Consider the following 27,814-nt stretch of genomic DNA (forward strand, 5'->3'; position numbering starts at 1 on the left):
TTTTCCCATTCATCTATCGATGGACATTTAGGTTGCGTTCATGTCTTGGCTATTGTAAACAGTGCTACAGTGAACATTGGGGTGCATGTATCCTTTCAAACCATGTTTTTCTCTGGATACATGCCCAGAAGTGGGATAGCTGGATCCCACTCTAGCTCTATTTTTGATATTGCTCTATTTTTAGTTCTTAAGGAACATTCATACTTGTCTCCATAGTGGCTGTATCAATTTACATTCCCACCAACAGTGTAGGAGGGTTCCCTGTTCTCCAGGCCCTCTCCAGTATTTATTGCTTGTAGATTTTTTTTGATAATGGCCATTCTGACTGATGTGAGGTGATATCTCATTGTAGTTTTGATTTGCATTTCTTTAATAATTATTGATGTTGATTATCTTTTCATATGCCTCTTGGCCTTCTGTATCCTTGGAGAAATGTTGAGACTTTTGCCCATTTTTTGATTGGATTGTTTGTTTTTTTGATATTTAGCCACAGGAACTATTTGTAAATTTTGGAGATTAATCCCTTTAGTCACATCGTTTGCAAATATTTTTTCCCATCTGTGGGTTGTCTTTTCGTTTTCTTTATGGTTTCCTTAGCTATACGTGTGTGCTAAGTCGCTTCAGTTGTGTCTGACTCTTTGCAACCCTGTGGACCATAGCCTGCCAGGCTCCTCTGTCCATGTGATTCTCCAGGCAAGAATACTGGACTGGGTTGCCATGCCCTCCTCCAGGGTATCTTCCCAACCCAGGGACTGAACCCTCATCTCTTATGTCTCCTGCATTGGCAGGCAAGTTCTTTACTGCTAGTGCCACCTGGGAAGCCCCCATTCTTTTTTTAAAATTTATTTTTAATTGAAGGATAATTGCTTTACAGAATTTTGTTTTCTGTCAAACATCAACGTGAATCAGCCATAGGTGTACATATGTCCCCTCCCTTGCCCCCATTCTTTTGTTGTACAAAAGCTTTTGAGTTTAATCAGGTCCCATTTGTTTGTTTTTATTGCCATTACTCTAGGAGATGGCTTGAAAAAGATATTGTTGCAATTTATGTCAAAAGAGTGTTCTGTCTATATTTTCCTCTAAGAGTTTTATAGTGTCCTTACTTATATTTAGGTCTTTAATTCATTTTGAGTTTATTTTTGTGCATGGTGTCAAAGAATGTTCTAATTTCATTTTTTTCCATGTAGCTGTCCAATTTTCTCAGCACCATTTATTGAAGGGACTGTCCTTTCTTCACTGCATGGCTTTTCCTTTTTTGTTATAGATTAATTGACCATAGGTGTGTAGTTTATTTCTGGGCTTTCTTTCCTGTTCTATTGATTTATTTCTGTTTTTGTGCCAGTTCTGTACTGTTTTGATGACAGTAGCTTTGTAGTATAAGCAGAAGTCAGGGAACCGGATTCTTTCAGCTCCGTTCTTTTTTCTCAGAATTGCTTTGGCTATTTGTGTTTCCATACAGATTTAAGATTTTTTGTTCTAGTTTTGTGAAAAATGACATTTTATAGAAATATCACTGAATCTGCCTTGGGTAGTATAGTCATTTTGACAGTATTGATTCTTCTAATCCACAAACAAGGTATATCTTTCTATTTTTGTCATCTTCAATTTCTTTATCAGCATCTTACCATTTTCAGAGCACAGGTCTTTTGCCTCCTTAGATAGGTTTATTCCTAGGTGTTTTCTTCTTTTCGTTGCAGTGGTAACTGGAATTGTCTCTTTCTCTTTTTGAGCTTTCATTGTTAGCATATGGAAATGCAACAGATTTCTGTGTATTAATTTTGCATCCTGCAACTTTACCAAATTCACTGATGAGCACTAGTAGTTTTCTAGTAGCATCTTTAGGATTCTATGTATAGTGTCATGTCATCTGCAAACACTGACCACTTTATTTCTTTCCTAATTTGGATTTCTTTTATTTCTTCTCTGATTACTGTTGCTAGGACTTCTAAAACTGTTGAAAAATGGGGCAAGGGTGGACATCCTTGTCTTATACCTGATCTTAGAGGAAATGCTTTCAGCTTTTCACTCTTGAGTATGATGTTTGCTGTAGGTTTGTCATATATGGCTTTTATTATGTTGAGATATGTTCCCTCTATGGGAACAGTCCATAGGGGTCACAAAGAGTCAAACTCAACTGGGTGACTGAACAACAACAATGTTCCCTCTGTGCCCACTTTCTGGAGAGTTTTTGTTTTTATCATAAATGGATGTTGAATTTTGTCAAAAGCTTTTTTGCATCTACTGAGATGATATGGTTTTTATTCTTCAGTTTGTTGATATGGTGTACAACACTGATTTGTGAATATGAGGAAATCCTTGTATCACTGGGATAAATCCCACTTGATTATGGTATATGATCCTTTTAGTGCATTGTTGCATTTGGTTGCTATGAGGATTTTTGCATCTGTATTCAGCAGTAGTTTTCTGCTGTAATTTTCTTTTTTTTTTGTGATATCTTTGTAATTTTCTTTTTTGGTGATATCTTTGTCTGGTTTTGGTATCAGCCTATCATTTTCTTTTTTGGTGATATCTTTGTCTGGTTTTGGTATCAGGGTGCTGGTGGCCTCATAGAATGATTTTGGGAGTGTTCCTTCCTCAGCACTGTTTTGGAATAGTTTCAGAAGGATAGGTCTTAACTCTTCTTTAAATATCTGATTAGAACTGTTTGTTGGGAGTTTTCAAATCAATTTCAGTACTTGTGATTGGTCAGTTCATATTTTCTATTTCTAACTGGTTCAATCTTCGGAAATTGTACCTTTATAAGAATTTGTCCATTTCTCTAGATTTTCCATTTTATTGGCATATAGTTGCTTGTAGTAGTCTCTTTTGATCCTTTGTATTTCTGTGATGTTCATTGTAACTTCTTCTTTTTCATTTCTAGTTTTATTGATTTGAGCCTTTTCTTTTTCTTGATGAATCTGGCTAAAGGTTAATTTTTTTCATTTATCTTTTCAAATAACCAGCTTTTAGTGTCATTGATCTTTTCTGTTGTCTGTAGTTCACTTGTTTTTGTTCTAATCGTTACGATTTTCTTCCTTCCACTAACTTTGGGTGTTTGTTCTTTCTCTGCTTGCTTGAGGTTTAAGGTTAGATTGTTTATTTGAGATTTTTCTTGTTTCCTGAGGTAAGATTGTATTGGTATACACTTTATATCTTAGAGGGGCTTCCCAGGTGGTGCTAGTGGTAAAGAACCTGCCTGCCAATGCATGAGATATAAGAGATGCAGATTTGATCCCTGGATTGAGAAGATCCCCTAAGGAGGAAAAGGCAACGCACTCCATTGTTCTTGCCTGGGAAATCCTATGGACAGAGGAACTTGGCAGGCTGCAGTCCAGAGGGTCGCACAGAGTAGAACTGCTTTTGCTGTGTTCCATGGATTTTGGATTGTTGTGTTTTTTTTGTTTGTTTGTCTCTAGGTAATTTTTCAATTTCCTCTTTGATTTCTTCAGTGACTCATTGGTTTTTTACTAGCATATTGTTTAGCCTCCATTTGTATGTGTTTTTTTCAGTTTTTTAATTTGTAGTGGATTTTTGATTTCATAGCATTGTGGTCAGAAAAGATGCTTGATATACTTTCACTTTTTTAAAATTTACTGAGGCTTGCTTTGTGGCCAGCCTGTGGTCAACCCTGGAAAATGTTCTATGTGCACATGAGAGGAATGTGTGTTCTGCTGCTTTTGGATGGAATGCTCTATAAATATCAATTAAATCATCTTGTCTAATGTGTCATTTAAGGCCTGTGTTTCCTTATTGATTTTCCATCTGGATTATCTGTCCATTGATCCAAGAATGGTGTTAAAGTCCTTCACTGTTATTGTGTTACTGTCATTTCTTCTTTTGTGGCTGTTATTTTTGCTTCATATATTGAGATGCTCCTATTAGAGCTGGGTATATATATATATATGTATATATGTATATATATACACACAAAATTGTTACATCATCTTCTTGGATTGATCCCTTGATCATTATGTAGTGTCTCTGTTAAAGTTGATCTTGTCTGATATGAGTATTGCTACTCCAACTTTCTTTTGATTTTCCTTTTTGTAGAAAACCTTTTTCCATACCCTCATTTTCAGTCTGTGTATGCTCCTACATTTAAAGTGGGTCTCTTATCAACATCTTATATACAGGTCTTGTTTTTATATCCATTCAGCCAATCTGTGTCTTTTACTTGGAGCATTTAATCCATTTATGCATAAGGTAATTATGGGTATGGGGAAACAGTGGAAACAGTGTCAGGCTTTATTTTTTTGAGATTCAAAATCACTGCAGATGGTGATTGCAGCCATGAAATTAAAAGACGCTTCTCCTTGGAAGGAAAGTTATGACCAACCTACTCAGCATATTAAAAAGCAGAGACATGACTTTGTCAACAAAGGTCCGTCTAGTCAAGGCTATGGGTTTTCCAGTGGTCATGTATGGATGTGAGAGTTGGACAGTGAAGAAGGCTGAGTGCTGAAAAATTGATGCTTTTGAACTGTGGTGTTGGAGAAGACTCTGGAGAGTCCCTTGGACTGCAAGGAGATCCAAGCAGTCCACCCTAAAGCAGATCAGTCCTGAGTGTTCATTGGAAGGACTGATGCTGAAGCTGAAACTCCAGTAGTTTGGGCACCTCATGTGAAGAGTTGACTCATTGGAAAAGACCCTGATGCTGGGAGGGATTGGGGGCAGGAGGAGAAGGGGACGGCAGAAGATGAGATGGTTGGATGGCATCACCGACTTGATGGACATGAGTTTGAGTGAACTCTGGGAGTTGGTGATGGATAGGAAGACCTGGCGTGCTGTGATTCATGGGGTCGCAAAGAGTCAGACGTGACTGAGCGACTGAACTGAACTGAACTGATGGTCTTATTGCCATTTTGTTAATTGTTTTGGCTTTTTTTTTGTAATTGGATTTGTTTTTGTAGTTGTTTTTTCTTCCCTTCCTCTTTTGTCTTCTAGTGATTTGTTGACTAACTTTAGTGTTGTGTTTCGGTTGTGTGTCTATTGTAGATTTTCAGTTTGCAGTTACTAGGAGGTTTTGATATGGCAGTCTATATATAAACAAGATTGTTTTAGGTTGTTGGTCTTTTAATTCCCAATGTGTTGCCAATATTCTGCATTAGGTTCTCTTCTCATGGTTGCTGCTTTGATATCGTGTTTGTGTATAGATGATTTCCAGCCTTTACTCTATGTTTGCCTTCACTGGTGAGCCTTTTCATTTGTAATTTTCTTGTTTCTAGTTGTGGTCTTTTCTGCCTAGGGAAGTTCCTATAGCAAATATTGCAAAGCTGGTTTGGTGGCGCTGAATTCTCTTAGCTTTTGCTTGTCTGTAAAGCTTTTGATTTCTGTGTGGAATCTGAATGAGAGCCTTGCTGGGTAGAGTATTCTTGGTTGTAGGATCTTCCCTTTCATCACTTTACATATATTATTCCAGTTCTTTCTGGCCTGCAGAGTTTCCCCTGAGATCTCAGCTGATAACCTTGGGAATTCCCTTGTATATTATTTGTTGTTTTTCCATTTTTGTTTTTAATATTTTTATTTGTATTTAGTTTTTGTCAGTTTGACTACTGTATGTCTCAGTGTGATCCTTCTCGGGTTTATCTTGCCTGGTACTCTGTGTGTTTTGTGGACTTGGGTGACTGTTTCCTTTCCCATGTTGGGGAATTTTCAGCTATTACCTCTTCAAGTATTTTCCTAGGTCCTTTCTCTTTCTCTTCTGCTGCTGGGACTCCTATAATACGAATGTTGGTACATTTAATTGTTGTCCCAGAGGTCTCTTAGACTGTCCTCATTTCTTTTCCATCTTTTTTTTTCTTTTATTCTATTCCATGGCAGTGATTTCTACCATTCTGTCTTTCAGCTCACTTATCTGTTCCTTTCCCTCAGTTATTCTGCTATTGATTACTTCTTGTGTATTTTCATTTCAGTTATTGTATTGTTCATTTTTGTTTATTTCTTTGTTAAACATTTCTTGTATCTTTTCAATCAGTGTGTCCTTTCTTTTTCTGAGCTCTTCGATTGTCTTTACTGTCAGTACTTAGTTCTTTTTATAGGTAGATTGCCTAGCTCCACTTCATTTAGTTGTTCTTGTGGGTTTTTATCTTGTTCCTTCATCCAGGACATATTTTCTGCTGTCTTATTTTGTCTGACTTTGTGTGGTTATGGTTTCTATTCCACAAGCTGCAGAGTTGTAGTTCTTCTTGCGTCTGCTATCTGTTGCCTAGTGGATGAGGCTGTCTAAGAGGCTTGTTCAGGCTTCCTGGTGGGAGGCGGTGGTTTTGCCTACTGGTGGGTTAGTCTTGTCCCTCTTGGGGGCAGAGCCGTGTCAGAGCGTGTGTTCATCTGGAAGTTGTGTGTTCAGGAAGACTAAATAGCCTGTCTGCTGATGAGTGTGGCTGTATTTCCACCTTGGTGGTTTGTCCTGAGGTGTGCCAGCATTGGAGCCTGTGTGCAGTTGGGTGGGGTGAAGTCTTGGTGAGAAAATTGTGGCCTCCAAGAGGGCGTAGACCAGTGAGTACTCCCTAGAACTACCACCACCAGTGTCCTTGTCTGTACAGTGAGCTGCAGCTGCCCCCTGCCTCCACAGGAGACCTTCAGTTCTAGCAGGTAAGTCTGGCCCAGTCTCTTATGATGTCACCGCTTTTTTCCTCTGGGTCTTGATAAGCATGAGACCCTGTGTGCACCCTCAAAGAGTAGAGTTTCTGTCTCCCCAGTCCTGTAAGTTCTGATGATCAAACCCCACTGGCCTTCAAAGCCAGATTCTTAGAAATTCTGTTGCCAGATTCCCAGACTGGGAAGCTTTACATGGACCTCACAGTTTTCACTCCTGTGGGGGAGCTTCTGTGGTATAATAATTTTTCAGTTTGTGAGTTGCTTACCCAGGATGTATGGGATTTGATTTTATTGTGTCCCTGCTACCATCTTGGTGTGGCTTCTTCTTTGTCTTTCGATGTAGGGTATCTTTTTGGGTAGGTTCCAGCATTTTTTTGTTGATATTTGTTCAGCAGTTTTGTCCACCATTTTGTCTCCTCTCCCCGTATGGAAAATTTGAACTTGTTGTAAGTGATATTATACCACTGTTCTCTGTAACCTAACAACACAGCTAACATCCCTTCAAATTTATTTTTTATTTTGAGTTCCGTCTCTTCTGGAGATAACTATGATGCTTGAGGACATCAAATCTGTGGCTGAGCAGAGACACATGGGTCACCATTGCATATGCTTTGTGTACAGTCTAAATGACAGGAGGCTTGCACTGCAGCCTGGACTTGCTATATAACTTCTTTGCTTTTGACACCCCTGAAATTGGCAGAGTCAGTTGGAAGCTTGGTGGAAGCTGACTGAAAAAATTTTCATTTGAGCAACTGGCTTCTAGAAAATCAGATGGAAGGTGTTTAAAAATGTATGAAATCCAATTTGAATCATTTATATTTGTGATGTCACTTGTCTATCCTAACCCCAGTTGCTCATTTTGATCTCATCTAGGAATTGAAGCTGGTTGTTTCTGAATTGATGGCAGTCAGCCACCATCTAAAATATTATCTATAGAGTCTGAGGTGGAGAAGGATGGTTAGAATGTAGAATTTATTATACTTAGGTGTCAGCAATAATAGACTAATGTGTATAAATGGTAATATATTAACTGTCCCTGATTAGTCATTCTCAAGTGAATATGTTTCAGACACCCTGCGTTGAAAACTGTATTTTTTAGATCTTTACATAGCGAAGATGTACAATGTAGTTATGGAAGACCATAATTTGTTTATATGGATAACAGATTATTTAATATAGCAATCCTGTTAGAATCTGGGAAAGCCTATCATATGTAAGTACATGCAAACTAGTTGTGTAGGTTGAATCCCAGAAGGACTGACTCATTCCTTAAACCTTTTTTCTTACTTTGAAATAGGATACTCTTAGACAAAATACTTTACTTTGTGTAGAAACTAATTCTGTAGCAGTTTCAATGGAAATGGATTTCTTTTGAGGTCATTCCTTTGCTTCTTGCATGATATAATGCTAGCTTGATGCCAGAAATGTGACCCCGAGAACAGACATTGATAGGCGGAACAGGATATTGAAGCGTTCTTAAAGAAAAAAATGGAAAAAAAGGAAAAAGACATTTTTTGAGGTTTAAAACTTCCTGTTATAATTAAGAAAGTGATTTACTTTGGCTCAGCAGTCTGACCTAACAACATACCTGAATAGTAATCTTCTTTTCCAAAATGGCAGTTTCTTGTATCAGCATCAGAGTTTGGCTGACTCTTGAATAGGGTGAATGAGACAGCATAGCAGCCTTTACTCACACTTCACATGCACCCTGGCATCCATTGGGTTGTGTAGCTTGCAATAAGTTGGCATACTGAGGAAGAAACAGGACATAAAGGAAGCACAGAGGAGCATGGGAGCAAGAAAGAGTGTTTTGGAAAATTGACTGGCTTGTGGTGTTTAGTATTAAAATCTGAGATCTCAGACTATGGGCCAAATGTGTCTCATAAATAGATCTGGTTTAACCTGTGTGTTTTAAAAAGAAAATATAATTAAATGTAAAACTTTAAGAAATGGGAAATTTACATAAGAATTTATGATTTGGTTTCTTTAAAAAATTGGAAAATCTGGCAGTTTTGGATCTTGAATTTTCAGTGGTATAAGCTGCTATAGCTGTGTAACGAGTGCCTCCACTAGAGGGAGCCAGTGTTTCAGGGACATGAATTCCAATTTACTGAGGCTCCAGGGCTCCCTGTTCTCAGATGGTGAAGTCAAGTTCACTTGACCCCCTTTGCTGCTCATTTATTCCATTTGTCTGCTCCTATAGGCAGGTGGGCTTGTGGCTCCTAATTTATGTGCTAATAGTCTGGAAGGCTGAAAAGCCCTTTGCTGTTCCCTTTCTCCTAGAGGTGAAATTTAGAAAATGCCATTGAAATTCACTAGACTGGTTATCTAATTCCTGGTGGCTCAGTTGGTAAAGAGTCAGCCTGCAATGTGTGAGACCCAGGTTTGATCTCTGGGTTGGGAAGAACCAGGAGAAGGAAATGGCAACCCACTTCAGTGTTCTTGCCTGGAGAATTCCATGGATAGAGGAGCCTGGTGGACTATAGTCCATGGGGTTACAAAGAGTCTCACACTACAGAGTAACTAGCTTTCACTTTCAGACTAGAAGTGATCATCTAGCTCAAAGGCTGAGCTATACGCCAGTGTTTTTTAATCTAGAAATATCCATGAAGTTAGGTTTTCTGCTCTTTGATTCTTGTGTAAAGTGACTTTTAGAGATCCTCTGGAGCTGTATGCCATCTCTCTTTGTCCTCATGCTTCAGATTGTCTCAGGGTCCTTATCCCATGGTAATCCTTAGGGAAAAACAGTTCTTTTTTTCCAGAGAGTGCCTATTTGGTGCACTTGACCAGAGAGAGGGGCTCTTGCCCACGTTAGTCCAAAGATCCTGCTGTTGCTCTCTGCTCGCAGGTCCCAGGGCTTATGGCCCGAGCTTTTGAAGTTGCCGATGGGCCAAGGTAAGAATACTGAATCACCTCCAAATGTAATGACTACTGTTATGTCGGGACTGTTGGAATAAAGTGAGTTAGGTAGTTCTTAAAGATAGAAAGTTAGGCAATGCCTAGGCATTCGCTGGCTTTAACTAAGCACATACATTATTTGTAAGTATACTAGTAATCATCAGAATAATTGACAAAACTTGGGGAAAAATTAGGACCTTTTTTAGTCTATTCAGCAGGATTAATTTCAGCTGGGTTAGAGAATTAAATTTTTAAAATGCAAATCTAAAATAGTTGATATTTATCTGATGTTGGGTTGGGTGAAAGACTTTCTAATCATAAAAGCTAAAGAACTCATAACAGTGTTATAGCAGTTTGGGACACTTGTCGGAAAGGGTGTCATCTTGTTTGTGCATGACTCTATCTGCCTTTAAGCCAATTCACAAAGGCAACTTGCTTGCTTTTACTTAAAAGTCTCCAGAGAAATAGTCTCATTTATTATGTCTCATTTTAGGCAGAGAGTTCTTTTCTTTTTTTTTTTTTAACTTTTTATTTTATATTGGAGTATAGCTGATTAACAATGTTGTGATAGTCTCAGGCAGACAGCAAAGGGAGTCAGTCACATATATATGTATCCACTCTCCCCAAACTCCCCTTCCCATCCAAACTGCCACATATTTGTAGGCAGGGAGTTCTTACCAATTGGTGTGTAGTTTGAATTCTTGCAGCTTAGAATAAACCATTTCCTTTTTATACCTCTTCTCAGTGGAGATGAAACTGTGACTTAACTTTTATATTCCTTTGGTTGTTCGAAAACTACAGTGAACTCTTCTCAAGTCTCTTGTATTCTCTGGCTGAACAGACATGGTCCACTGACTTTTTGAAAACTCCAGCCCTTCTCAAAAATTTTTAAATTTCACTTCCGTTTTGATGCCCCCATAAGGAATAGCTTACTGTATATGTTAATGGAATGATCAGGTCTACTTTGCAAAAATGAAAATTTGTGTTCCTAATGATTTGAAAATAGAAATCTAATATCACCTTTGGAGAGTGGGAAGGAGGGTGACAAAGATAGGTGTCACATAAAGCACTGGAAAATTCTGAACCTGTCAATTGGTCATTACAGCCAAAAGTGTCGCCTAACTTCTAAAACATAGAACATTACAAATTCCCATTGATTTTGATTTTATTACTTTCATAAGGAGCAGCTGGGTTTCTTTGAGATTTAATTATTTATTCACTTATCCTTCCTTAGTTCAGCTAAATAACAGAATGTTTCTCTGATTGAAAAAAGTCTCAGATGAATTGCTTAAGTAATTTGGTGACTAGTTTATTTTTTCATTATTTTATTCTTATTTCACCAATGGAAACATCATGAAGCTTAGGTGACTTATTGATTTGTTGACCTAGTTGTACCCACTCTGGTAAATTGCTTTTCCTTTCTGAGCCTGTTTTCTCATTGTGATAAACAGCAATAATGCCTATTATACTTATGGGTATGAAAATATGGAACTTAAAGTGATGGGTAACACATTTTCTATTAGGTATTTTTTGTTTCATCTTGAAAACTACAAAATATTGGAACAATGCACAAGTTGAGATAGGATAAGCACATGTTGCTATCTAGCCATGTCTTCTCTCAAATGATAGGAAGATTTTTTTATGTAAAACTATTTGTGATAGAGCTTTATAGTCTATAATTGGGATAAGCACTATTATATCATTCTGAAATGGAAGTAACAAGTTACCTCTGAGGCTCTAGAAGGCCCTTGTTATTTTCTCAAGAGAAGGAGGATTCAGTGATTTTGTGATGATGAGATTTTAGAAATGATGAAAGATGAAAAAAATTTACTCTTTTAGTTTTTATTTAGCAAAATGAAATGAGTCCAAAGAATAAAAGAGCTAAAACATTGAACCTCTTTGAACCTTAAACAAAAATCAAGAAGCTCTTTAAAATCAGTGATTACTTCAAGTTCTTTTTGAAGATGTCTCAAGTTCAACTGTAGACTGTCATGGATATTTGAAAGCTAAATTCTCTTGCAGTCATTTTTCCCCTGAATCTTGTAGTGTGCTTTTGTCAAGGGAGAGAAAAAAAAAAAAAAGACTAGGTAATGGTTAGCAATGAGAAAGAAGTTAGGAAATAGAAACAGCTCAAATTAAACAGTTTTTGGAAATTTAAGAATTCCTACATGTATTGAACTAAGGAAAGCAATACAGAGCACTCCAGGATCCAAAGGCAGAACTAAAAATGTTGACATTTGAACGGATTGAAAAATAATATCCTTGGGACAGGATGCCCAGAAGGACTTAAGTGTTATAGAAATATCAAATCTTCTCTTTGATCACATCTATAGCACTTCATGGATCACCTATTCATGAGGATTTTCAGTTCTTATCTTCAACTCAGATCTACCTCCTAAATTCAAGGCTAGAATATCTATTTGGACTACTGACTGTGTATTCCTGGATATTTGTTATATGAAGTCCTCAATTCAAATTTAGTAGTTCATAGGCCATTGTTGCAGAAACTATCATGTTGGATGTGAATTCTATGTAGCAGAATGGCATTAAAAAAAAAAAACCCATAGAATAGTGTATAAAATGTCAGAGTGCACTGTATATAATAAGAGTAGGCATGTTTATAAACTTTTTTGTTTTAAATACCTATGTATTTGTATATATATTATTGTCATATAAGATATATTTCTTAATTTTAGTTGTAGTAAAACATTTTTGAAAAAAAATACTCTAAATTTCGTCTCTACCTACCTACATAGTAAGATGGTTGTGGGGACTTATGTGAGGTTCCCACAATCTTATGTGATTGTCCCCACAGTGTGAAGGCTTCTCAGAAAGTATTGTTCAGATATTACTGGTATTAATAGATAACTGTGAAAAATGCTTGCCTTTTACACATGGTTCATCCTTTACACATGATTTTAAAAAATCCCATGGTTTGTCCCTTACATTTAGATAAAAATACCTTTTACCTATGGCTCATATTTTATAGGGCTATATTCAGTTTTTCATCCATAATCTTCAGGGATAAATTACATTCTATTTTTACTTTGTGGGAGGGGAACTGGCCGTCATTTTTATTTTGAAACCAGCTTTCATTTTGAATTCTCAAGAAAATGGTTTTCTGGACCCTTGTAAAGGAGCTAGTTTCAAATTTAGCTTCATTGAGAAATTCTCTGTTCTTTTCATTCTCTAATCCTTGCCTCAGGTTGAAGAATGCCATTTTATTTATCTATCTGTTTATTGAATATTTGTGCATATTCTTTGAACCAACATTTCTGTTTCTATGAATTTATCCTTAGGAAGTAATTGGCTGGTGTTTAGGGCATGAATGCCTAGGCTTTTTGGACTCAAATTCTTCTCTATTATTGACTAGCTGTGTGATTTGAGCAAATGATATAATCTTTTAAGCCTCATTTTCCTTTATATGTAAATAAAAATTATAATAGTATCTACCTCATAGAGATTATTATAAAGATTAAATGAGATACTGTTAGAGTTTAGAACACTATTAGATTCATAATAAAATGCTTAGTAAATGTTAGCTATTTTCATAATCTTTATAAATTAGGTTTATCATTATGAATGTTCTTAGTTTTAATTTAAATTAAAAAAAATTTAATTGGAATATAACTACAGTGCTGTGTTAGTTTCTGCTGTCCAACAGCGTGACTCAGCTGTGTGTACCCATATCTCCCCTCCCTCCTGAGCTCCCCCCCGCCCCCCGCACCGCCCCAGGTCATCCTGGAGCACCTCGCTGCGCTCCCTTTGCTTGTTAGCACAGCAGCTTCCCACCAGCTGTTCTGTATGTGGTATGTATACATGTCAGTGCTCCTCTCTTAATTCATCCTACCTTCTCCTTCCCCCGCTGTGTTCACAAGTCCACTCTCTATTCCTGTTTTCACCTCTTGTGTCCCCAAGTCCATTCTCTATTCCGTTTGCATCTCTATTCCTGCCCTAGGTGAATACGTATATAGAGTATGGTATTAAGTAGAGAGTGAAATCTTTTAATTGGTAATTAAATTGCTGACCATTCACTTTTAATACCAAATTAAAACCAAGTCAGACTTATTGAGAGGAAGTTGTTAATAATATATTTAAGGGATTCACAGGTTTGAATCTTAGCTGTGAGAAAAGTCTGAAGGTCTTAACTACTTTGGGCTTTAGTGTTCTTGTTTGCAAAATGGGGCAGTATTTCCTACGTTACAGGATAATCAAAATGATTAAATGTGAACAGATAAAATTGCTTAATATATAGTAACTGGGGCCTAGAAGGCATTCAGTAATGTTTAGTCTTCAAAGATAGGGGAGCAGAATTTTCAAAATCTCATTTGATTATTAAACAAACAAAATAGTGGTATAACTGATTTCCCAAGTCTTTTCAGCCACTTAATATACTAAATTTAGCTCCTATAGTATTCTAGGCATCAGAGCAGAAAATACTTGCCAGACAAACTGTGGAAAATTCTTCAAGAGATGGGAATACCAGACCACCTTACCTGCCTTCTGAGAAACCTATATGAAGGTCAGGAAACAACAGTTGGAACTGGACATTGAACAACAGATTGGTTCAAAATTGGGAAAGGAGTATGTCAAGGCTGTATATTGTCACCGTGCTTATTTAACTTATATGCAGAGTACATCATGTGAAATGCGGGGCTGGATGAAGCACAAGCCGGAATTAAGACTACAGTGAGAAATATCAGTAACTTCAGATATGCAGATGACACCACCCTTAGGGCAGAAAGCAAAGAAGAACTAAAGAGCCTCTTGATGAAAGTGAAAGAGAAGACAAATAGATGGGGTAACAGTGACAGACTTTATTTTCTTGGGCTCCAAAATCACTGCAGATGGAGACTATAGCCATGAAATTTTAAAAGACACTTGCTTGCTCCTTGGAAGAAAAGCTATGACCAACCTAGACATCATATTAAAAAGCAGAGACATTACTTTGCCCACAAAGGTCCATCTAGTCAAAGCTATGGTTTTTCCAGTAGTCATGTATGGATGTGAGAGCTGGATCATAAAGAAAGCTGAGATCTGAAGAATTGATGCTTTTGAACTGTGGTGTTGGAGAAGACTCTTGAGAGTCCTTTGGACTGCGGGGAGATAAAACAAGTTAATCCTGAAGGAAAGCAACCTGAATATTCATTGGAAGGACTGATGCTGAAACTCCAGCACTTTGGCCACCTGATGCAAAGAACTGATTCATTGGAAAAGACCCTGGTGCTGGGGAGGATTGAGGGCAGGAGGAGAAGGGGACAACAGAGGACATGATAGTTGGATGGCATCACTGACTCAATGGACATGAGTTTGAACAAGCTGTGGGAGTTGGTGAAGGACCGGAATCCTGGCGTGCTGCAGTCCATGGGGTCATGAAGAGTTGGACACGACTGAGCGACTGAACTGAACTGATACTTGGCAGAATCAAGCCTTGACATGTATAAAGTCTTCCTGAATTATTATTTAATTTTAATAAACATACAGGTATTCTCTTGTACATTGTGAATAAAAAGAGTATTGTTTAGAATTTTGGACACACTTTTATAGTATTGTTTTTGTAACCTTCACAATACCCCTGTGAGATTGGTGTTAGTATTATTGCCATTTCCAGATAAGGAAAATCTCAGTGGACCAAAGAAGAAGTTGAGTAGCTTTTCCAAAGTCATTTGGTTCTATATCATTTACCATGCTCCTTGCATCTCTACTTTCCTAATGTTGAGTACATAAATGACATGACTTTTTTTAAAAATAATTTTTTGAATGCTAATTATGTTTTGAATAATATTTTGAATGATTTCTGCAACTGGTTCAAGCTCTAGCCTCTCCACTTAAAAGCTGTGTGACTTGGCCTTAGTTCAATATGACTGGTGTCCTAATAAGAAGAGGAGATTAATTTTGGACACAGACTGCGGGATGACATGGAGGTCAGAACAAGAAAGCAGCCGTCTGCAATCCATAGAGAGAGGCCTCAGGAGAAACCAAACCTTCTGAAGCCTTGATCATAGTTCCTAGCCTCCAAAACTGTGAGAGAAAAAATTCTGTTGTTTAAGCCACCCAGTCTGTGATATATTGTTATGGCAGCACTAGCAAACTAATATAAAGCAGTTATATATAGAAAAAGCTCCACAGGCCTGCATGGGAATCTCCTTGAATCTGTTGCTGAATACACACTAAGCTGGGCATCTCCAGGGTGACCGTCCTCAAAACAGGGCAGATCATAACTGCAATGAGACACCACTTAACACCCACTAGGATGGCTGTATAAGAAAGGTGGTTAACAAGTATTAACAAGAATGTAGAGAAATTGCAACCATCATGTATTACAGGTGGGAGTATAAAATGGCAGAGCCATTTTGTAAAACAGTTCTGCAGCTCCTTAAAAAGGTATTCATAGAGTTACCATGTGATTCAGCAGTTTCACCCTTAGGCATATACCCAAGGCAATTGAAAGTATATGTCACTACATCTTGTACATGAATGTTCATGGCAGCATTACTCAGAATAGTAAAAAAAAAAAAAAAAGTCCATCAAATGATAAATGCAAAAAGAGAAGTATATTTATATAATGGCATATTGTTGAGCCTTCAAAAGGAGTGAAATACTGTTACATGGTACAATGTGGGTGAATCTTGAAGACATTATTCTCAATGAAAAAAGCCAGACCCAAAAAATCACATATTGTATGATTGCATTTATATGAAATATTCAGAACAGGCAAATCTATAGAGACAGAGATTAGTGACTTCCAGGGACTGAGGGGAGGAGAAAATGAGGAGATTTTCTAATAGGTATGGAGATTTCTATATGCTAATAGGTATGGAGATTTCTTTTTGCAGTGACAGAAACATTCTAGAATTCAGATGGTGGTAATGGACATAATTTAGTGGATATACCTGGTAACCCATTTAACTGTATACGTGTTTTTGTTAAAAAAAGATAATCTCATAAGAAAAGAACAAAGAAGAAAGAACCAAATTGGACTTCAGGAATTAAAAAGACTGGGGGTAGAGGGAATTAAACTGAACACAGCCCCATGACACATAGGATAATATCAAGTAATCTAATTACAGGACTTCCCTGGTGTCTTAGACAGTAAAGAATCTGCCTGCAATCCATGAGACCCAGTAGATTTGGGTTCGATCCTTGGGTCAGGGAGATCCCCTGGAGGAGGGGGACATTCTTGAAGCACTTTATTTTTACCACTACAGGATCAACTTTTACTTTCTGTCACCAACCCTGGAATCAGCCATTTCTTTAAGAACTATTGGTTTCTTTTTGTAGAGAATGATACTTATAAGCCAAGATCTAGTGCTAACTGTACTCATTGTTATTGGTGGTATTGTTCATAGAAAGAAAACAACATTCTCAAATAGCACTTTAAAAAGTAACCCTGCAGGATCCCATGGTGGTCCAGTGAAGTCCACTGAAGAATCTGCCTGTCAACGCAGGGGACTCGGGTTCAGTCACTGCTCTGGGAGGAGTCCACATGCTGCGGGGCAGCAAAGCCCATAAGCTGCAGCTACTGAGCCTGCATTCTGCAACTTTTGTGCCCACCAGCTGCAGCTACTGCAGTGTGCCCTGGAGCCCAAGCTCTGCAGCAAGAGAAGTGACCGCAATGAGAAACCTGTGCGCCACAACGAAGACCCGGCACAGCAAAAAGAAAGTAACCCTGCAACTTCATTTCTAAATTTTCACCAAAAGTACTGTTTGGAAGGAGGGTGGTATAATAGACATCCATGTGCCTGCCACCCTGACCCAGTACATTTTGCAAGGCTGCAAAGAAACCCATGTATTTCTCTGTACTTTGAAGCAGAATCACTAAGTTGTTTGATATTCATGTCTTTATTGGTTCTAGCCAATTGCTTTCCAGAGTTGTTCCAGCAGTTTACACATCCATTAGTGATATATTCCTATTTGATTGTTATCTTACCAATCCTTTAATTTTATTAATCTGATGAGTATGAAAAGGAATCTTCTTACTGTTCATTGGTCATGTGGGTTTCTTCTTGAGTAAAATATTTTTTCTGTCCTTTACTCATTTTTTTTCTTTTGGTTGTTCTTTTCTGTCATTCTAAAAATACCATTCTAGGTACTAATCCTTAAGTCCGACAAATATAATTTCATAGTCTGTGACTTGTCTTTTAATTGTAATCACAAGGTAAAAAGCTTTTATGCATTACTTTGGTCAGATTAATTTGTATCAAGAAATCTTATAATCATATAATAAGGAATAGAAGAGATCATGGGGTGAATGAAATGAACCACCACCTACCATGCCAGGGGCTACCCTTCTTGCCTTCCAAAGATCATGTTGTGTATATGGTGGGCTTGGAAGGGAATCCTTTATTATGAGCTTCTTCCGGAAAACCAATCAATTAATTCCAGCAAGTACAGCTCTGAATTAGACCAACTGAAAGCAGCACTTGACAAAAACTATCCAGAATTAGTCAAAAGAAAATGCATAATCTTCCATCAGGAAAACACAAGACTTCCTGTTTTTTTGATGACCAAGCAAAAACTGTTACAGCTTGGCTGGGAAGTTCTGATTCATCCGTCATATTCACCAGATATTGCATCTTTGGATTTCCATTTCTTTTGGTCTTTAAAAAATTCTCTTAATGGCAAAAATTTCAATTCATGTAGGTAGACTATAAAAGGCATCTGGAACAGTTCTTTGCTCAAAAAGATAAAAAGTTTTGGGAAGATGGGATTATGGTGTTGCCTGAAAAAATGGCAGAAGATAGTGGAACAAAATGGTGAATACGTTGTTCAATAAAGTTCTTGGTGAAAATGAAAAGTGTATCTTTTAACTTAGAAACCAAAGGAACTTTTTGGCTAACCCAATATCTATATCTGTATCTACACTCACACATACCTTCTTAATCCATTCATCTATCGACGGGCACTTTGATGCTGGAATGGAACAGGGGAGCATGCATCTTTTATAAATTAAGTGTTTTTGTTTTATTCAGATAAATACCCTAGAGTGGAATTGTAAGATCATATGATAGTTCTGTTTTTTAATTTTTGTATCTTCTCTGATTCAGTAATTGGTGTTTTCATTTTGTTGATAGTTTTCTTCACTGTGCAAAGGCCTTTTAATTTGATATAGTCCCATTTGTCTAATTTGCTTTTGTTTTTTGGAGACATACCCCTTCTAATATAATAAAGACTAATGTCAAAGAGCATACTGCTTATTTTCTTCTAGAAGTTTTATGGGTTCAGGTCTCACATTTTAGTCTTTAATTCATTTTGAGTTTATTTTTATGCATAATATGAGAGAGTACTCCAGTTTGATTCTTTTGCATGAAGTTGTCCAGTTTTCCCAGCACCAGTTATTGAAGTGGCTGTCTTTTCCCCATTGTGTGTTCCTGCCTCCTTTATTGTAGATTAATTTCCCATGTAAGTGTGGCTTATTTCTAGGTTCTCTGTTCTGTTCCATTGATCTGTGTGTCTGTTTTTGCGCTAGTACCATACTGTTTTGATGACTGAAGCTTTGTAGTATAGTTTGAAATCAGGGCATACGATACCTCCAGCTTTGTTCTTCCTTGTCAAGATTGTTTTAGGCATTCAGTCTTAACGTGTTTCCATAAAAATTTCCTCTCTAACCTCATTTCTGACCTGAATATTCCTTGCACTCTGCTCTCTTCACACTACTCTCATTGCTATTCCTCAAACACTCCAAACATATTCCTTTGTCATAATCTTTGTAGTTGTTATTTCCCTTACCTTGAAAATTTGTTCTGTGATATTTACCAGGCTTGCTCTCATTTTCTTCAAATCTGTTCAGATGTCATTAGAGAGTAACCTTTACCAAAACTCTTGGAGTATTTTCCCTTCACTCCCCAGCTCCTTTTCCTTTTTAACTTTTCTTCACATTCAAAGTCCTTAGTCTGGCATTCAAGACCTTCCAAGATCTCATCTCTGCTGACCTTTTTAGCTTATTTTCTACTAGGCTCTTACAGCCTATGCTACTGTCCTGTTGAGTGACTTATAGTTCCCCTGATATGCCCCTTGCAGATGTTTCTTGCAGCACCCCTCACATTTTTGCTACTTCATGGGCCTCTTCTTTGCACAGTGCACAAGCTCTTCAGAGAGAGCTAGGATTGTTCCTGGCATGTTGTATGTGGCCAGTAAATATATGCTGAATGTAAAAGGTGATTTGGTCTCTTAAGTCAGAGACTAGTTGGAACTTGAAAAGGTTGGATATGGACCAATACACTGGTGAAAGCAATTTCATCTCTTTAGAAGGCTTGAAGATGGACAAATATGGTTGAAGAGAACTCAGTATTCGAATACCCTAATTTTTAGCAAAATCATACTGGCTGAGGAGGGTTGACATGTAACACAATTGAATCAGCACACTTAGCTAAAAAAAATAGCTTAATTGGGAGGAAGGATTATTTGACAGGTGTTATTTAGAAAGAAGCAGAGTCTTTGGCAGTGCAATGACCCCAAGAGCATTAGTCCTGTTATTTAGTCTGTGAGAGTCAGGCAATATGGTGACCCTGCTCCTCATAAGGAAATAGTACAAAAGGGGAGACTTCAGGACAGGGATGGCACATTCATGTTCTTGCCCATGCTGTCTTGGGTCTCTTACACTATCTGAGTGTTGAGTGTTACATTAGGCTTAACCTGACTGCTCTTGATTCAATGGGAGAGAATGTTATGAAAATTTAGTTTCAACTGTCAAGTTGTGGGTGGGAAAAATGACTGTGTTTGTTTTGTATATTTGCCATGCCTAGTTGATGGTTTGTATTTTCTATGCTCATTTGTGACAGTGGATCTGTAGCAATTAGCCCAGTATAATTGAACATGTGAACATGCTTTATATAATTTTAGTAATACATATTTTATAAAAATGGGAACATTATAGAGTCAGGTAGGCTATAGGTTTTTAAAGGAGTAAAACCTTTTATTTTTCCTCCCCTAAATCAGGTTTGTTACAGAAAGAGAAAATGGCCATCGAAGCCTTTCAAATTTGCTGCCTCCTCCTGCCCCCTGAAAATAGGAGAAAGTTACAGCTATTGATGAAGATGATGGCAAGGATCTGCTTAAATAAGGAGATGCCACCGCTGTGTGATGGTTTTGGCACCCGAACACTGGTAGGTTGATTTCTGACATCTAAGAGGATTGGGGTTTGGGGGATAAAATTCACTCCAGTCAAGTTTACTCGTTTGGCAACCAGAGGAAGGTACAAGGCGGGCTGGTTTAAAGAGCCATGGCTTGAAATCCACTCAGGCTGGTATTATTCTTTTGGTCTTAGTGACTTAGAGAACATTTGTTGTTGTTCAGTCCCTTCGTTATGTCCGACTCTTTGTGACCCCATGGACTGCAGCATGCCAGGCTTTCCCTGTCCCTATCTCCTGGAGTTTGCTCAAATTCATGTCCATTGAGTTGGCAATGCTATCTAACCATCTTATCTTCTGATGTCTACGTCTCTTTTGCCTTCAATCTTTTCCAGCGTCAGGGTCTTTTCCAGTGAGTCAGCTCTTCACATCAGGTGGCCAAAGTATTAAGGAACATAATGAAAAGTAAAGAATGAGTAGGGGTAGACTCTGAGTGTAGAGATAGCTGCTGCATCTTGCCTACTGTCAACACAAAGAGAAGAAAGTGTAGACAGGCAAGATTACTGGCCTCTCAAGAAACCATATTCTCTCCTTCAGGACAAAAAGGGCTGCAAAGCCTTTGTTACTGTAACTAGTAGAATAGATGCATCATACATCAGAGATTAAAAAAGGAAGAAATGAAATAGAGTTGGACCAGACAACTTGGAAAGAGAGAGAAAATGTGTATCTTTTAGGCTATGATCCAAGGGTCCATGAGTGAGGATATTTCTTAATATATTCTCAATTTTGCTTAAAAAAGTAGGCTGATTTTAATTTCTCCTTTATTATGTCAGTGTGTGTTTTAAAATAGGGTTTAGGTTTAGAATTATTTACTAGTAAGTTTTTAAATTTTCCTCAGAAAATATCTTAAAGCAGCATTGATGTCTCATTGGTATGTGCATCCTATCCGTACGCTGTTGGACCACTGTGTGTGCTTGAGGGTTTACTGGCCCACTTACAGAGGTGTGGCACAAGATCAGAGGACCAGTCAGTGCCCAGAAGAGTGGTTCTTAACTTCTTATGGGTAGGTGGATGTGTAGGCAGGTTAATGGACCTTTCTGGAATGCTAAAGAAGTCTTTGCACCTATTTCCCAGAAAAATGTATATGTAAAATTTGCATACAATTTCAAGGCATTCCCAAATACCTGGGGTCTAGCGTCCCCAGACAGAGTGTTTGTGTGTGTCTCTTCCTCTGTGCATGTACAGGAGTGAAGATAAAGTATCACCTGTAGTAGGTGGATGAAATGAAGTCTTATTAAACAGAATTACATAATGTCATGTGTATTGGTGTTTTTAAAATTGAAGTACAGTTGATGTACAATTTAAGTTGCAGGTGTACAATATATGATTTACAATTTTTAAAGGTTATAGTCCTTTTATAGTTATAAAATATTGGTGATATTTCTTGTGCTTTACAATATATACTCGTAGCTTATTTTATACATAATAGTTTGTAATTCTTAATCCCTTACCCCTACATTGCCCTTCTCTCCTTCCCTCTCCACACTGGTAGCCACACATTTTTTTCTCTGTGTCTGTGAATCTGTTTCTTTTTTGTTGTATTTGTTAGTTGTATGTTTTGGATTCCACATATAAGTGATATCATACAGTATTTGTCTTTCTCTGCCTGACTTATTTACATGCTTATTGGTTTTGAGATAAGATTGTCAGCAATAAAATTTGTAGGAAAAGGGGAAAAATGCCCATCATCCTACAGGAGATCAGTCCTGGGTGTTCATTGGTAGGACTGATGCTGAAGCTGAAACTCCAATACTTTGGCCACTTGATGCAAAGAGCTGACTCATTTGAAAAGACCCTGATGCTGGGAAAGATTGGGAGGAGAAGGGGACGACAAAGGATGAGATGGTTGGATGGCATCACCGACTCAATGGACATGGGTTTGGGTGGACTCTGGGAGTTGGTAACGGACAGGGAGGCCTGGCGTGCTGTGGTTCATGGGGTCGCAAAGAGTTGGACACGACTGAGTGACTGAACTGAACTGAAATGATTGTATTAAGAATGGAGTAGTTAAAATGAATTCTACGGAAGCAACTGCTGTATTTTTTATATTTTGTTACTTAATGCACTTCTGATGGTTTTGTTCAAAGATGATTGTCAATGCACTTACAAAATCCTGGAGAAAATAACAGTTAACTAGGAAAAACTATGATGTTTGAAGCACACAGATTGTGCTAGCAGATTTTTTTTTAAGTAAAATAATAATGAAATTAGGATATTATTAGGCTAAATGATTATGAAGTACTTTGAACTTAAGAGTGCTACATGGATTCAAGTCATGATGGTGATAATAATTTTCAGAATTGTTTAATATATATTTAAAACATCTGTAAAAGGAGATGTCTTTAAAAACTGCTCAGACAAGCATCTCTGCTAAGTCCCTGTGAGATGCGAGGCACATTCTGTTTATGCTGGTTGATGAGAAGATTACTGCATCTGAGATGACCAGGTGTCCAGGTGAAGGTAAGATGGGCACCCTGTGCTGTGGGTCATTTCTCACTGACTAGTTATAACTTTTTGCAAAATAGTTCAGAGTAGGTAAAAAAACCAAACCAAAACAAAATCCTCATCTTGTGTTTATTTAAAAATTTACTCCCTTGACCTCATGTTTTTTTTTTTTTTTAAGATGGTTCAGACATTTTCCCATTGTATCTTGTGTTCCAAAGATGAAGTGGACTTGGATGACTTACTAGCTGCTAGGTTGGTGACATTTCTGATGGACAATTACCAAGAGATTCTGAAAGTCCCTTTGGCCTTGCAGACCTCTATAGAGGAGCGTGTTGCCGATCTACGAAGAGTCCAGGTAAAGGAAGGGATGTTACCAGTCCTATAACATTGCCTGCCAAAAGTCATATACATTTGCTAGGCTTCTTGGCATTTTTTGTTAATGAAGATTCAGTTAATTTGTACAACGTGCTTACAACTGGACTTGGTACATAGTAGGCACTGCATGTGTTTGTTCTTGTCTTTGAAAAATGTATGGAATACCCACTAGGTTTTGTGGTGTCAGTCAATGCTGCATGCTTTTGTCTGCAAATTCCTTAAATGGGTTTGTTCAGACTCTTCATATACTTCCTGATGGAAGTGATTTATGTGGAATAATGCCTTGATTCACAGTAGCCTTGCCACCTAGACACTATTTTTTGAATGAGAAAGCTGAGGCACAGAGAACGTAGGTAATTTGTCCAAGGTTACAGAGCTAGGATTCATGTTGATGAACTCATTCTCCAGAATCAGTGCTCTGAACTACCCTGCCATTCTGCCTCACTGTAAGCCATAGAGTGGTAGAAGAACTCACCTGGCTTCAGAGCCATAGGACCCGGACCCCTGGCTCCCCACTTTCCTGATTGTTTGGTTCTGAGCAAGTTTCTTAACCCCTCTGGATTTCAGTTTCTGCAAGTGTTAAAGTAGTCCATACCTACTCTATGAAGTTGTTGTAAAGAGTAGATGCTACATTATAAAACCCTTGGCACAGATGTCTGTCATATGGCAGATACTTTTTCAAGGTAGCTATTTTTATTGTCATTGTGGTTACTATATTAAAATGATGCAAAAGAACTATAATGTATTACTATCATGTGGGCCCCACAGTAGAGTTTGTATGTCAGCCTGTGGGAGCAGGAACTCTGGGTAAAGGCAGGCAGAAGGTCTGCTTGGCTCCGTCTGAATGATTGGATCTCTTTCTCATTAAGCATTTTTTGAGGCTCCACAAATAAGGACCAGTGAACTGCTATTCCCCAAAGTATCATTAAATAATAATCTGTTTTTTAATGTGCAATTTAAGAATTAAAATCAAAGCGTTTTTTTTTTCTATTTTTTGGTAATTACCAACCTAATACATTGAAAGAATTTAGAAAATATAGAAAATATACCCAAAATATCAGAGTAACTCTAAATGTTGAGTCAAGGTTAAAGTCTTTTTAGATGTTTTTCTATTTCCCCTTCTCCCTCCTTTCCTTCCGTCTCTTCTTCTTTTATTCCTCTTTTATAACTTACTTTATAAGAAAGTTACCTACTTTCTCTTAACAATACAGCAAGGAAAGTTTCCACATCATTAAATATTATTGATTGACCCATAATGGCCAGGAGCACAGACTTAAGCTAAATGGTATTTGAATTTCTGATGTGCCCTTTATTAGCTGTGTGACTATGGCATGTTTTGTAATGTCTCTCAGGGTTTCCCTGGTTAGCTCAGCTGGTAAAGAACCTGCCTGCAATGCAGGAGACCCTGGTTCGATTCCTGGGTCAGAAAGATGCCCTGGAGAAGGGATAGGCTGCCCACTCCCATTCTTGGGCTTCCCTGGTGGCTCAGAAGGTAAAGAATTCACCTGCAGTGTGGGAGACCTAGGTTCGATCCTTCGTACCTTCGTACCTTCCCAGGTTGGGAAGATCCCCTGGAGGAGGACATGGCAACCCATTCCAGTATTCTTGCCTGGAGAATCCCCATGGACAGAGGAGCCTGGTGGGCTGCGGTCCATAGGGTCACAAAGAGTCAGACATGACTGAGCAATTAAGGACACACACACACATATAAGTCTCTCAGCTTTAGCATCTGTCTCAACATTTCTTTTCTCACCTGTAAAATGGGATAACAATAGTTAATACCTACCTCAGAGGCTATTTTGAAGATTGAATGGTTTAAGACATATAAAGTGCTTAGAATAATGTTTATCAAACAGTAAGCCCTCATTTGGTACTTCTGTTGTTATTGTCAACATTACTGTTAGATTATTCCATAGTATCATTATAATTAGTAATATGATATTCTATAATAGAGATATGCCATATTTTATTTAAATGTGTTTCTTTGGTTTAGTCTTTAGATGGTTTTCATTTTTTTTCTATTTTGCAAGCATTATAACAGTAACTTTTTTATAGCTAAGTTTTTTTCTTGTTTGGCTCCTCTGATTATTTTCTAAGAATAAATTCCTAGGCATGGCATTGCGTGGTCAAAGATCATGAATGTGTGTTAAGCATTGATTGCATACTGTCAAATTTCTGTTTTGAGTGATTGTTTCAGTTTGCATTCCCATTGTTGGTAAGAAAGTATTCATTTCTTTACACCCCTGCCTACTTTGGGTATTATTTATTAACATACATACCTTTGCCATTTGAATGAGTGAAAGTGTAATCTTACTGTTGTTTTAGTTTAATCTCCCACCTCCCCTTGATGTTTTATGAGCCTAACTTTATAAAAAAAAGGAAAAATTAGCTTTCATTGCATTTCTGCAAGCAACACTGCAGTCTGACTCTGCTGCTCTGTGTCTTGGACTTGTGTGTTCACATGTCACAGGCGGGTGTTGCAGGAACTTAACGCTGTGAGCCCTTCTCTGTCAGCGAAGAGCAGAAGACTGAGAGATGATGAACTTAACTGCAGAGCAGTGTGATCCTGTGAAGGGGCACAGCGATGGCCCTGAATGAAATCAATAACTATCTGATTGTCCAGTTACATTTTCTCTCTTGGGAGTACACACTCAAATTGCCAAACGGTGTTTGTTTTTGCCCTCAGAATCTATAGATCTCTATTCTCTCACACAGGCCTCTCTGTCATATAACATTTGGGGTCGTGCCTTTCTGAAAATGAAAGGCACCTGGACTGTTCTGGTGAATTGTTTGGGGCAGTTTCATGGTTGACCCTGGGATAGATAAGCAATGAGATCTGCATTGTTTTTGACACCTACCTTCTGTTGGCCTCGTCTGTAACCCTCTTCCTCTTGCATAGGTATCTGTTGTTTTTCTCATTTCCGAGGCTTCAGCCTGGCACATTTTACTTGGGCCTCACCATTTATTCTGGCTCTTCTGGTGCTTTTTCTGGACTTCCTGGTTCAAATAAAAATTAAGTGTTGTGTGTGTGCCCCTTTTCCTTATGGGTCTGTTCTCTCTCTCTTGGCTTCTCTAAGTGACCTGGTAAACTGGTGCCAAGGCATGGAATGTACTTGATGAAATAACCCTTCTTGGCAACACATTTATTTTTAACTGTGGCTTCTGGAAAAAAATCTTAAACCAAAGATGTGAATGTAGTGGTAGGTCTTATCCACCACAAAAGAACAGTAGGTGCCATATATATATATATGTGTATATATATATATACACACACACATACATACGTACATATATGTGTATATATATATATATATATTTTTTTTTTTGGTGGTATATTTTTGAGAAGATGAACTTATTGGACACTGAAATTAAATATTTTTAATCATGCTTTTATCTTTCTATCTTATAGATCTTGGTGCCTTTTCCCCTCTATGTCTCCCTTCTTCCTTTTGCCCTGTGCAGTGTTTGCACATTTGCTTTCACTTGTTTCCTACTGTGAACATGTTTGGAGATGGGATGGGTGCAGTACTTTCCTGTCCACGACATCTGGGCTAGAACTTGTACCTCTGCCCATCCCCATGGGAGTGGGGAGCAGACTCTGCAGATGTGAGAAGAACCTGCATAGTTCATCTTGTGTGTTTGGAATCATTTTAGTCAGCATGTTTATTAGTTTATGTGTAAATTTCAGATCTTATTAGTAGAGGGCACAAAGTTTATTTGCTTATGAAAATGGCTTTTAGGTTTAAAGAGGCAAAAACTCTTATTTAAAACTGTGGCTTATATTAATTTTTTTGACATTATGGAAGCACTTTTCTTTTTTATAAATTCATTTTATTTATTTTAAAAAATTTGTTTTTAATTGAAAGATAATTGCTTTACAGCATTGCATTGGTTTCCACCAAACATCAACATGAATCAGCCATTGGTTTACTGATGTCCCCTCCTACTTGAACATCCCTCCCACCTCCCTCCCCATCCCATCCCTCTAGGTTGTTACCGAGCTTGTTTGAGTTCCCTAAGTCATATGGCAAATTCCCGTTGGCTGTCTATTTTACATGTTACTCTCTCCATACCTCCCACCCTCTCCTTCTCCTGCCCCCCACAAGCTGTAAGCATAAGTCTGTTCTCAATGTCTGTGTCTCCATTGCTGCTCTGCAAATAGATTCATCAGTATCATCTTTCTAGATTCCATATATATGTGTTAGTATATGATAATTGTTTTTCTCTTTCTGACTTACTTCACTCTGTATAATAGGCTCTGGGGTCATCCACCTCATTAGGACTGACTCAAATGCGTTCCTTTTAATGGCTGAGTAATATTCCATCACATGTATGTATTACAGCCTTTTTATTCATTCATCTGTTGATGA

The 27,814-nt window shown here is 37.8% G+C and overlaps 1 protein-coding gene across 1 annotated transcript in view; it reads left to right on the plus strand.

Moving 5' to 3' along the window:
- Nucleotides 1-27,814, plus strand: part of DEPDC1B (DEP domain containing 1B) — a 92,253-nt gene that overhangs the window by 56,394 nt on the left and 8,045 nt on the right. The window contains exons 8-9 of the mRNA XM_043488952.1: nt 20,434-20,600; nt 23,248-23,424. Of these exons, the coding sequence (XP_043344887.1) occupies nt 20,434-20,600; nt 23,248-23,424 (344 nt within the window). The remainder of the gene's footprint in view (nt 1-20,433; nt 20,601-23,247; nt 23,425-27,814) is intronic.

The sequence above is a fragment of the Cervus canadensis genome, chromosome 16 (assembly GCF_019320065.1).
Source record: "Cervus canadensis isolate Bull #8, Minnesota chromosome 16, ASM1932006v1, whole genome shotgun sequence".
In the NCBI taxonomy this organism is placed as follows: domain Eukaryota; kingdom Metazoa; phylum Chordata; class Mammalia; order Artiodactyla; family Cervidae; genus Cervus; species Cervus canadensis.